At 42.5% G+C, this 12,649-nt stretch overlaps 1 protein-coding gene across 4 annotated transcripts in view; it reads right to left on the reverse strand.

Moving 5' to 3' along the window:
• Positions 1-222: 222 nt before the first annotated feature.
• The window catches only part of NNT (nicotinamide nucleotide transhydrogenase), a 60,322-nt gene continuing 47,895 nt past the window's right edge, over positions 223-12,649 (reverse strand). For all 4 annotated transcript variants that reach the window (XM_088653015.1, XM_060280310.2, XM_060280311.2 and 1 more), the window contains exons 20-22: positions 4,640-4,758; positions 4,080-4,195; positions 223-3,013 (exon numbers count right to left, since the gene is read on the reverse strand). In XM_088653015.1, the coding sequence (XP_088509141.1) occupies positions 2,864-3,013; positions 4,080-4,195; positions 4,640-4,758 (385 nt within the window). In that variant the 3' untranslated portion in view covers positions 223-2,863. The remainder of the gene's footprint in view (positions 3,014-4,079; positions 4,196-4,639; positions 4,759-12,649) is intronic.

Consider the following 12,649-nt stretch of genomic DNA (forward strand, 5'->3'; position numbering starts at 1 on the left):
ATTATTTTAAAGGCTCAAATTTATTTTTCTTTGCCACTTGAACTTCTAAGTCCGTAGGTAACGGATTTTTTAACGGACTGGTTCAAGTTATTGGCCATTAAAGAGCTACGCAAACTAGTTGACTGCTAAAATGTGAAAAAAATAGCACTTTGTGCCCAGTAAATTTACACACTTCAAAATGAAGAAAACCTGGGTGTTTTTTTAAAATACCGCAATAAGGACTTGAGGTTTTGTTCACTTTATTTATTTATTTTAATAATCCTCTCACGTTCCATAATACAAACAATAGGAAAGTTAACATTGGTACTTCTGGTCCTCTTTACGAACTGCTTGTGTATCATCAAATTAAAAGACAACATTTTAGGCAAGTTGGAAACTGCAGCCTTTAAAGGCAGCACTATGCATTGCAAAACTAACATGGATGATGCTCCTCTCTTTGACTGTGTTAATGTGTAGGTTGTACAGAAATGGAGGGCAATAAGACAAATAGCAAGACACAGAACCTTATAAAATTAAATCCTTTTAGCTGCAAAACAGCATACAATAAATAACGATACCAATTAACACACTGCTTTGTTACGCAAACTTGATAGAAGATTGCAGCTGTGTACACATTACCGTATTTACGCTGGCTCCAGTGCGTTCCCACTGTTGAAAGCCGAGTGCACATAATGTTAACCACAATCTATGTGTATCTTGTAGTTTCTTGACAAATGCTCCTATTTTATGTGCTTCCCTCAAACCAGATGCCATCCGATTTGAAAACGCAAGCTGTGGTTAAGATGTGTTTTGTGCAGCTCAGACAGCCATTCAGGTGGCAGCTTCCTTCAATGGGAGTTTGAGGGCTGCAGGCACAGGGGAATGAAACGGGCAATGTGCATTGGGTGAAGACGCTCCCTCTCTGGCGTGTACAGAAAGTGCTAATGTGCCGTAGCAATGGAAAACAACCTTGCTGCATTGGAAGCCACTAATGTGTGCATAGCCTGAAACCAGCTGGAATGGAGTCTTACTGGTATTCTGTAGTAACTGGTACAGTTATTTATTGTTTGCATGCACCTATGAGAATACATGGGTTTTACATGGGACGCGGGTGGCGCTGTGGTCTAAACCCAGGCATAGGCAAACTCAGCCCTCCAGATGTTTTGAGACTACAATTCCCATCACCCCTGACTACTGGTCCTGTTAGCTAGGGATGATGGGAGTTGTAGTCCCAAAACATCTGGAGGGCTGAAGTTTGGGGGTGCCTGGTCTAAACCACTGAGCCCCTTGGGCTTGCTGATCAGAAGGTTGGTGGTTTGAACCCCCACGATTGTTGTTGTTGTTTTACTTTATATGGTTTTACAAAGTTCTGGATCTTTTTGCCATTTGCGTTATTGTAGGGGGCGGGGCTCTGATTGTGTACAGGTTTGTATCTTTAGAAATGTATGGCACAACTGCAACACAATCAAGATCCCCAACAGGTCCTGCTAAAACATAGCTGCCCAAACTTTGCATTGGAATGCTGAGGCTCAAATATTCTTATGCATCAGAATGACACTGAGTAAGGAAAGATAACAAGTTTTTTTTAAAAAAAAAAACCCATACTGCACAATCCATTCAAGTGCTTTTTTAAAAAAGAAAAAGAAAAGCCCCGTTGAAATGAATGGAAGCTGAGAGAAAGGACCTCTTCTATTGGTTTACTGGGTCTGGAAGATCCTAGCTGGATCCAGTCCTCTGCTATCTACTGCTGTTTAACTTATGGAAATCTCACTATTTTATTTTTAAAAAACTAACCAAGAATAGGAGGTAGCTAAACAGACATAATTTTCATCTGCTATTAAATTAGAAGGTCACCATAAGCACAATGTTAAAAACCAGGATTTATAAACAGTCAAGTTGGGCTAAGTTTAACTCACTTCATAGTAAGTCTGTCTTGCCCAGATGTTAAGGCTTCCTAACACAATTACAGCTATTTGTTTTGCCTCTGTCACCACGGACGGTTGCTACATCATTATGCAAACATGACAAATTCATTTTATTAGTCAAACATTTGAGTTCCACTCATGTGCACTAAATAAAAATCAAGGCTGCACTGGAAGTCAAATAACCCCCGATACCACTGAATTGTAGTTTCAATAGTCATCTTAATTAAATTAAAGGGGAAGACCAGTAATCAGAATATTTTTTCTCCCTGAAGCTTATTGGGTTTCTATGCTGCCCACATGATTTTTTTTTAATTAAAAATGTGTTCCAGGTGGTCTAGAATTGTAACTATCCACCCCACCACCATCCCAGCATCTGAAGTATGTTGGGCAAGAAACTGCCCATTTCCAGCATCTCAAAACACGTCGGTTGCGAATGTATCAAAACGCATTTCAAAAGTAGCACAAAATAGATTTTTAGAAGAGTCACAAGTAAGAAGCCAGCCAAAATCTAAGATATCCAGCTAAGGGGTCTGAGACCTGGAAAATAGCCAATCAGCTGAATTCTGTGTTCACTTGGAACCAATAAACAAGAACTGAAGCCAAATGACCCATTTTAAAAAAGGCAGCAGCTGCACTGCATGTATAAATGCTTCCCTTATATCTCATGTCACACTAGATGGACAGATTTACCCCCAAATTCCTGAGTGTCATTGTGTTCCTCTGAAATGCACTGCATTCAATAATTCTAAAAAAAAACCGTGTTCCAGTCCCACAAGAGAGCTCACTTTGGGTTTTCCCCCTTCCCCCCCTTATATACTGTTAGTTAAATTTTCACCCTTAACACTTTTTTTATTCTGAACCTCTGTTTCAAGAACAACCCACGACTTTTGACGTAGATAACACATTTTAGATTATTTTGTTCATACTGGCCAAAGGATCGCTTTTTAAACAAGAGGTGTTTATTTCTGGTAGGACTCCCTCACTTTGGCCTGCAGGGCATCGCACGTCTTCTTAGCGTCCCCAAGCAGCATAGCAGTGTTGGGCTTGTAAAAGATTGGATTGTCCACAGCTGCATAGCCAACACCTAGAGATCTCTTCATAACAATGACCTGAAATGAGGAACTTGTATTAGATATGACACAGGTATAAATAATCAGCAACAACACAAAAGGAGGTGGTTGTTTATGTAGAGCAACCCCATGGGGGGGGGGAATATTTCAATACACATTAACTGTTCTGTTGTCAGGTTGGGGCTAAAGATTTTTCCCCACCCGTTTCAGAAAAGTCGACCAGACTCTGCTAAGGGATAACTGCAACACTTTTTGTTTGTTCAATGCGGGTGTGGCAAACTTTTGGCAAACACCATATTTTTCGCTCCGTAAGTCACACCTGATCATAAGACGCGCCTAGTTTTCAGAGGAGGAAAGGGGGAAAGCCCTGTTTTGGGGGGGGATCAGCTCAAGTTGTGCAGCTTCTTTTGCAAAGGGGAAAAGCCCCCTTTTTTGAGAATCAGCTCAAAGTTGTTGAGCTTACTTTGCAAAGGGAAAAAAATCCTGTTTTCATGGGGTTCAACTCACAGTTCTGTAGCTTCTTTAGGAAAGGAAAAGGAGCCATTTCTACAGTTTCCAGACAGAAAATCTAATCAGCCAGTCACATGTCACTGGGGAAACAAACAGCCTCCATCTGCAGAACATTCAACAATGGAGGCCTGGACAAGGGGGCAGGGCCGGAAAGGGAGCCAGCGATCGACCACACATTCACTCCATAAGATGCACATGCATTTCCCCCTTACTTTTTAGGAGGGGGGAAGTGCGTCTTGTGGAGCGAAAAATACGGTAGGTCCGAGAGGAGTCTGGCGACTAGAGTAACAGCAGTCTATATTATCAAGGCACTGATAGCTCCCTACAGTGGGAGAAAGCAACAATATTCCACTATGTAGTTCCCAATCGGCAGAATAATTTGGAAGACACTCTTCCAGGTAAAAGGTTGCAAGTTTCCCCTGCCCTCTCAACAGTGCCTTCTAGCCTGGAGAATATTGGAAAATACTTCAGGAGAAAGTAGGCAGAAAATTTGTGGTAGCTTGGGGCATAATTAGTATTATGTTTCTAAATAAGATGACAGCTTTAAAGAGTTTGAGAAAACATGGAATTTCTGCCACAATGTTTTGGAGCTTACCTGCTTTGCTTTCCAAACTTCTAGAACAGGCATTCCAGCAATGATGGAGTTTGGATCTTCCTGGGCAGCTGAATTAACTGTGTCATTAGCTCCAATGACAAGGACTAGATCAGTTTCTGCATTAATAATTAAGGGGGGGGAGACCACATACAAACACACAAAATTATGAACAGAACTCAATATTCCAACAGTTAGCAGTTTGCATCATAGTAGCATGAAGATGCAGATACCGGTACTTCAATTTCCACACGGAGATATAAAACCAGTACAGGTGGACTTCCCCAAACTAACTATTGGAGAGTGTTAAATTGTTTTTCCTGGAAGCTTAAAAAAATTAAGATTAAAATGATAAGGAACAGCGCGGAAACATTAATTTCCAATGCATGCATCTAGTAAGGGAACTGCTAACAATGACTTTTAACAGAATGAGCCAGATAAGAATCTGGCATAATTTAGATTGCAAATTTTCATATTGTAATCAAAGTAAAGCATTGTGAGCTAGCTTTTTAGAAAACAAAAACAGATGAAAGCAAAAACGGACTACGGAGTGGCTATCTCACCTGGGAAGTCTTCATTGATCTCATCCATTTCTAGGACAATGTCGTATGGCACACCGGCTTCGGCAAGTAGCACATTCAGTTGCCCAGGCATGCGTCCGGCGACGGGATGAATACCAAACCTGAGGGTAGTTGGAGAAAGAGGCAATTAAATCATGTATGTGGTACATAAAAAATAATAAAAAATAGGAAGAAGCTTTAGAACACTGGGTCCATGTAGCTCAGTATTGTCTGCAGCAGGGTTTCCCAAACTTGGGTCTCCAGCTGTTTTTGGACTACAATTCCCACTGGTTGTGCTAGCTAGGGATGATGGGAGTTGTAGTCCAAAAACAGCTGGAGACCCAGGTTTGGGAAACCCTGGTCTACACTGAGTAGCAGAGATTCTCCAGGTTTCTCAGACAGGGGTCTCTCTCCACCCTACCTGGAGATGCTGAGGATTGAATCCTGGGTTCCGCGTGCAAAGCAGATTCTCTCCCACTGAACCCTTCCCCAACTCTTCTCTTATTAATTATCACAGCAAATTATTTGAGTACAACCCCACACGTTAAAGATGGAAACCCAAGGCTGAGAGGGTAAGTTAAGAACACAGGAACCCTGATGGGTCAGACCAAAAGCCCATCCAATCCTGGAAGCAGATCAGCATTCTTCCAACCTGGTATTCAGAGACCTGCTATCTCTGGCACTAGAAAACGCCCATTGCCTTATCCTGTATGTTGGGGATGGTTAGGAAAGTGACAGGAAACATAACTCCAAATACCGTAATATAACGGTGCAACCACACTTGGAATAATAGGTAGAGTTCTGGTCACTCAAAAGGGATATTGTAGAGGTGGGAATGGCTTGCAAAAACCAACAAAAAAGGGAGTCGGCATGGTTTTCTAATGACAAAGCATCTAAGCATTCATTTAGTTTAGGAAAAAAGGTGAGTAAGGGAGACATAGAAGTATATGAAATTGTAAATGAAATGGAAAAGGGAGATAGGGTGAAGGTTTATCCTCCCCTCTCTTCTATGTAAAATCCTAGAACCTGATGTCCTCCAATGAAGCAGAATGGTGACAGACTTGAGAAAGACAAAAGGAAGTAATTCTTCACAGAGTACAAAGCTGAAACTATGAATTTGCAACAAGATGTTCTGGTGGCCAACATGCGTTATGTGGAAAGATTTAAGGGGATCAGACAATTTTATTGAATTTCATTGACTAAGGCTATAAATGGCTACTATTCATGATGGCTCCAGAAGCAGAGGCAGGCAGTATGCCACTGAATGCCAGTAGCTAGGAGACACCAGCAGGAAAGGGCTGAACATTACCCCCATACGCCTTTGGCTGGCCACTGCGGGAAACAGGATAAAGCATGAGACTCTTCATCTCAGGGTCGTGGGTTCAAGCCCCATGTTGGGCTAAAGATTCCTGCATTGCAAGGGGTGGGGCTAGCTGACCCTCAAAATCCCTTCCAACTCTACAATTCTATTATTCTTCTTGTAATGCTTTTCTATAAATGAGTGGTTGCTTTAAACATGCAGGTTACTACTAACAGTGTCAATGTGAAGCTGTTGCCTGAACGAGTTTAGATTTGAGGTTTAAATGCTAGGTCTTTTAATTCTATTTGCATACATTACAACAGAAGCCACAAGCCAATTCAACACTCCAAATTCCTCATGTATAAAACCAGTTCAAAGCAAGATGGGGATTTTTTGCCTTTAAAAAAAAAATCCAAACCATGTCACAAAGCTGGCCCTGGGACTCTACCAAAGAACTAAGAGGTGGGAACCACCGATGGGCTTAAAATTTAGCTGAACTTGAAAAGCCTTTCGCAAACACCTCAAGGGTAAAAAGTCCTTGTGTGAAAAACCTCTGTCTACAACAATTCAACATGACATAGAGATTTTCTTCAGAGCCCAGATTCTGGCCCAAATAGTGAAGATTTAGCTGTTTCTGGATAAAGTCTCAAATACACAAGTACTGAACTGCTGAATTTATCAAGTTAATGGGGGTGATTGTTGCCATGAAATTATTGAAGAGATTAAACCTGTGGCAAGAAGAGGTGGGCAAGACCACCTGCTTAATTAACTCCACTTGGGAATTAAAAACATGTTTTTCAAAAGCTTTGCTTTGTATTCCTGGAACATCCTGGCCTGTATTTGAGAAACATGCAGGAGCTCTGGAGCAGGATTGAGGAAAGTATAGAGAAGCTTCTCCCCAATTTATATAATTTGTACCACTGTATAGGAAATTAGTCAACGCAGACACACTAGATTTGTTTTGCTCAGTCTAAAAGGGTTCAATATAAAACTAATACAATAGCAATTATGATGCTCAGTGTTTCATTATCATAAAGGTAAAGGTAAAGGGACCCCTGACCATTAGGTTGAGTCGCAGACAACTCTGGGGTTGCAGCGCTCATCTCCCTTTACTGGCCGAGGGAGCCGGCGTACAGCTTCCAGGTCATGTGGCCAGCATGACAAAGCTCCCCCTGGTGAACCAGAGCAGCACACGGAAACGCTGTTTACCTTCCCGCTGGAGCGGTACCTATTTATCTACTTGCAGTTTGACGTGCTTTCAAACTGCTAGGTTGGCAGGATATCATTATCATACCTAATCCTTAATATGAACATTACTCCACCATTTTAGCACACCGGCCAAATATTTTCATCAAGCTTTCTACAGAAATGCAATATAAATGTTGAAAACAAAACAAAGGACACCAATCTTGTGTAAGCACAGTCAAATTAGGCCACAGCAGCATAGATGTAATCAAGATTTTCTTTTTTTCTTTAAGGAGAACTTTGATATCCCACTCTTCCCATGCCCAGATCACATAATTATCTGTGAGAACCTGCTTCCAATATTTGATTTTGGTTGTTCAGAGAACTGGGAGAGTTGCGTTTAAGCACAAGTTTTGGTGATGGTCCTGGAAAAGATGGCGGTGATATGGAAGGCCTGGTGTAAGCATATATTATCTCATGTATCTCCCACTGCCCTGCTTCACATTTCTAGAAAGAATCATTTTGCCGCGTTAAGGTGCTGCTGCTGTTAGCACTAACCAAAGCTAGTTTACTTGCCGTGTTATGATTGCTCATCACCCAAGTCACTTGAGCATCTAAGGACTAAACAAGGCATGTTATATAGGAGATTCATGAACAGGATCTCTTCAAGGGATAAAAATAGAGAGAAATCACAAGCAACTACAGGGAAACACTAAATGAGACATTCCACCTAAACATTAGGAAGAACTTCCTGACAGTAAGAGCTGTTCGACAGTGGAATTTGCTACCAAGGAGTGTGGTGGAGTCTCCTTCTTTGGAGGTCTTTAAGCAGAGGCTTGACAGCCATATGTCAAGAATGCTTTGATGGCGTTTCCTGCTTGGCAGGGGGTTGGACTGGATGGCCCTTGTGGTCTCTTCCAACTCTATGATTCTATGATTCCTTTGCCCTATGCTGCTTTGCAACTAAAACCAGTACCTGCAGTGCTTCCTTGCCTTGAGCTAAAGAAAAATCAAAGTAGACCTTGTTCTCAGATGTCCTGTGCAGTGTGACATGTCTCATTTGGCTCTAAAATTATCAACACAGAAAGGATGTATTCACATGCCTACAGTACTTCCAGGATGGTGTACATTTCATCAAGCTGCTTCTGGATTTGTAGCATACTTTTTTTCCCTTTTATACATGTATGTACATATACTTCCCCTTAACTGAGCATCTCATGGAAATGTTTCTGCAATTTTAAACTAACTTGGAAGTAGCAATCAGTTTCCAGCCCTATTTTTAAAAACCATAGGGGCTAGAAACTTGGGGGACGGAAGGGATAGGGAAGGCTGACAGAAACAGTAGGCTTTTTCCTCACAAAGCATGTTTGCAAACTGCACACAGCCCCAAGGATACCGTACTTTAGAGGGGAAATAACCACAGTCCTTCTAGCAAAGACCAGATGTAGAATCAGATATACAACAGCAAAACAAATAGGACAAAATATTAAGAAGCTTAAAGGTTCAGCCAGTCAGCCACTAAGTAATTCAAGCCATGTGAAACAGTTCTCCTCTTTCCAAACAAAAAACCCTGCTGAAGCGCAGTGATTTTTAGAAGATGTCTGTGTTAGAATTCAGGCAAGGGATGCAGTTCCCCTGTGTTACCAATATAAGTTATATATAAGCAGTTTTTATTACAATGCATCTTTTGGTTGCATGTTCTTACTCTCTCTTCTCCCTCCCTCAAGGTTTGGGAGGAACAATTGTTGTTTGTTGTTGTTGTTTGGTCGTTTAATTGTGTCCGACTCTTCGTGACCCTATGGACCAGAGCACGCCAGGCACTCCTGTCTTCCACTGCCTCCCGCAGTTTAGTCAAACTCATATTGGTAGCTTCAAGAACACTGTCCAAACATCTCGTCCTCTTTCGTCCCCTTCTCCTTGTGCCCTCAATCTTTCCCAACATCAGGGTCTCTTCCAGGGAGTCCTCTCTTCTCATGAGGTGGCCAAAGTATTGGAACCTAAGCTTCAGGATCTGTCCTTCCAGTAACCACTCAGGGCTGATTTCCATTTTTGAGTGAGCAGAACTCTACCTATTATTCCAAGTGTGGTTGCACCGTTATATTGTTTGGAGTTACATTTTCTGTCACTTTCGTAATCATCCCTAACATACACCCTATTTTGTCTTTCTCTCGTCTGGTGTGTTATGAACAGTAACAATTGAAATTTGAGGTCTTGCTGGCAATGTCTTCCTTGGTTAAGAACCAGCAGTGGAAATCAATTTGCATTGTTGCATTGTTCCAAGGGGTAGGACCCAAACCAACAGATTCAAATTACAAGAAAGGAGATTCCAACTAAACATTGGGAAGAACTTTCTGACAGTAAGAGCTGTTTGACCATGGAACAGACTCCCTCGGGAGGTACTGGACTCTCCTTCCTTGGAGGTTTTTAAGCAGAGGTTGAGTGACCATCTGTCAGGGATGCTTTAGCTGTGGTTCCTGCATTGCAGGGGGTTGAACTGGATGACCCTTGAGGTCCCTTCCAACCCTAAAATATTATTCTCAGTGTTTGTGCAAAACAGCATGTGCTTGTTGATTTAAACAGCTCAGCCGTTGTGTGCACAGAGTGAACACTCATTGAGCATTACATGTGAATAGCTGAATGAATATACAACACCCCTGAAACTCCATGTGAAAAACTGTGGGTGTAGAGCTCAAATATTTTTGTGCAGATGGCACACTAATTGAATGCAAGGTGCAAACACCCCTTATGCCTCACCGCAAGCAGAGAAGCCTGGGTTGAACGCATTACAGGTTACAAAACTTTTAATCTCTCATTTCCCTTTACAGGTTCCTGTCTCTGGGATCTGCCCTCTCTAAACTCCGATTCTCATGTATTCCAAGCAAGCACAACACTCCTAAGGATGTTCGTATGTTCTCTCATTCATATCATATTTCTGACGAAAACAGAGTGTGTGTTTCTAGGAAGACTGCCAACCAAGTGGATACTGGGAACAGAGAGCGATTGCACGCACCGGGGTAATCAGAGGCAGAGTGGCTAGCAGAGCATGTTACACAGCAAATTTATAACTCTTAGCAGTGCTCAGAAATGCTATTGAGCAAGCAGAGATAGGCATCGAGCAGATGTAGCTTACTAGGATCACTTATGTCTGAGAAATTTTGGCAGAAGCTACAAGAATCGCTATTTACACACATAAGATTATTAATTAAATTACAGCAGACAAATTCTGTGACGGGTTGGACTCATGAACTTCCATTGTGTCAGTGCAGTGAAAGCCTATTATTTTCAGCTTTTTACAATAAGGACCTCTGGCTGTATTCCAGCTGGGCAGCCTCGCGCACACCAGTGCTGAGTTGGTAAAAACAAATAAATAAATAAATACGATAAATAAATAAATAAATAAATAACACCCCTAAAGAACGTCCTGTACATCTGCCAAATTCGTAGCCAGCACTGGAGCCGCATCCAATGATAAGCTAAGCAAAGTAAGAGTTTGAACTGTGGGTAAGTTTAAGCACATTTTGGAGAAAAGGCTGGAAATGCACTCCCTTTTTGAGGAAGTCGTCCTTGTGAAGCTAGAGCCAGAGTCTTTGGCCACATCCATACTATGCATTAAAAGCACAAACTACCCCAAGAAGGAGCACAACATGTTCTCTCCACCAGAGGTACTACCCCCTCCCCCTAACAGTCGATACACTTCAGTGCTGCAAACGCAGCAGAAACACAGTTTGGGGAGTGTGAGGAGTGCTGGAACGGAACTTGTGAGTGGAGATCTTTAGTGCATCTACTTATGGGCCAAGGTGGAGGCAGGGCATGTCCGGAGGCTGCATGGTGCAGCAACTTTCCAGAAGTTAAGCAAGTCCAGTCTGTGGTCCAGTCACTTCCTGAGCAGAAGGACCACCAGGACACACTGTGCAGCCTACCATGAATTCCCTGGAGGAAAGGCAGGATTCCCAGGGTAATAATAAATTAAAAAACAAAGCACAGTCCTTATCACAGCTGTTAGACCTAACTGCCAAGCCACCTTGGGTGCTGCGTATAGCAGAAAAGTCAGGGAGAAGTTTCCTATAAATAACTAACTGAACAACAGAGTTTTGCAACTCCTTGTATGCAACGTGTAGACACAGGAGGAGGAGAACTGTGAAAGGATTTACAGCTCTTTCCGGATGCTTCTGATATCCCTGGAGTAGAACTGCATCGCACTGTCCAAGTAGTCATGTGTGTTTTAGGGTACAGGGTTTGGCTATGGTGGAGTGGTACAAACAGTTGTTAATTAAGCTGTGTTCTGGAGCTGCGAGACACTAAACCTTTGACTTACAAGGTTTGTGGTGTTTATCTTATGCCTTCAGTGGGGCATATTTACATTCTACAGTTTAAGTACTCGGGTGGGGGGATACTGTTTGTGATAATACTTGTTCACCTGTTCTCAGCGTTTCATGAATTCTAAATTTTAGAAGTGGCATTTAGTAGGCTGAATTACTGAAACATTTCAGTGTTTCAAACAAGACATATAACATATTGTGAAGAACATTAAACTGAGTGAAAATAGTTTACACAGACTATTTAAAAGAATCCTAAAGGGTACTGTAAACTAAAAAAAAAGGAGCCTTCAGGGCCCTAATATATTAATGGTGCAGAGCCAACAAAAGGCAGCATGGTTCCATAGAGACTTGGGTTCAAATCCCAACTCCCATGCATGCAGTGGAACGGATGAATGATGGCGTTGCTCACACCGGAATTCCCAATCTGCAAAAATGGAAACAGTGACCTGCCTTATAGAACCGGGAATTGCATGAAATATTGCTCCCTACCAAGAGCTCAATAAGAGCCTGAGATCAGATCCAGAATCTGATTCTTAAGAACGACACGGGCCCTGGGAATGAACAAAAAAGCCAATCTAGTTTGACAACTTGTTAACCCCAGTAGCTAACATACATCAGAAGAGTCCTGCTGAATTGGGTCAAAAGCTTGTCTAGTCCAGTATCATGTTCTCACGGCGGCCAAGCAGATGCCTGTGTGAGGTCTGCAAATGGGACATGACCACAACAGTGCTCTCCCTACTTGGGATTCACAGTATAATGCCTTCAACAGTTCACCTCTAAAGGTAAAGGTAAAGGGACCATTGACCATCAGGTCCAGTCGTGACCGACTCTGGGGTTGCGCGCTCATCTCACATTATTGGCCGAGGGAGCCGGCGTACAGCTTCCGGGTCATGTGGCCAGCATGACAAAGCCGCTTCTGGCGAACCAGAGCAGCACACGGAAACGCCGTTTACCTTCCCGCTGTAGCGGTACCTATTTATCTACTTGCACTTTGACGTGCTTTTAAACTGCTAGGTTGGCTGGAGCTGGGACCGAGCAACAGGAGCTCACCCCGTCACAGGGATTCAAACTGCCGACCTTCTGATCAGCAAACCCTAGGCTCTGTGGTTTAACCCACAGCGCCACCTGCGTCCCAGCGCCACCTGCGTGGCCACCTCTAAGAACTCACAAAAAGACCGGAAACCTCCTTTTCTGTTGTTGGAGACATGC

The sequence above is a fragment of the Zootoca vivipara genome, chromosome 10, assembly GCF_965207765.1.
Source record: "Zootoca vivipara chromosome 10, rZooViv2.hap1.1, whole genome shotgun sequence".
Lineage (NCBI taxonomy): Eukaryota > Metazoa > Chordata > Lepidosauria > Squamata > Lacertidae > Zootoca > Zootoca vivipara.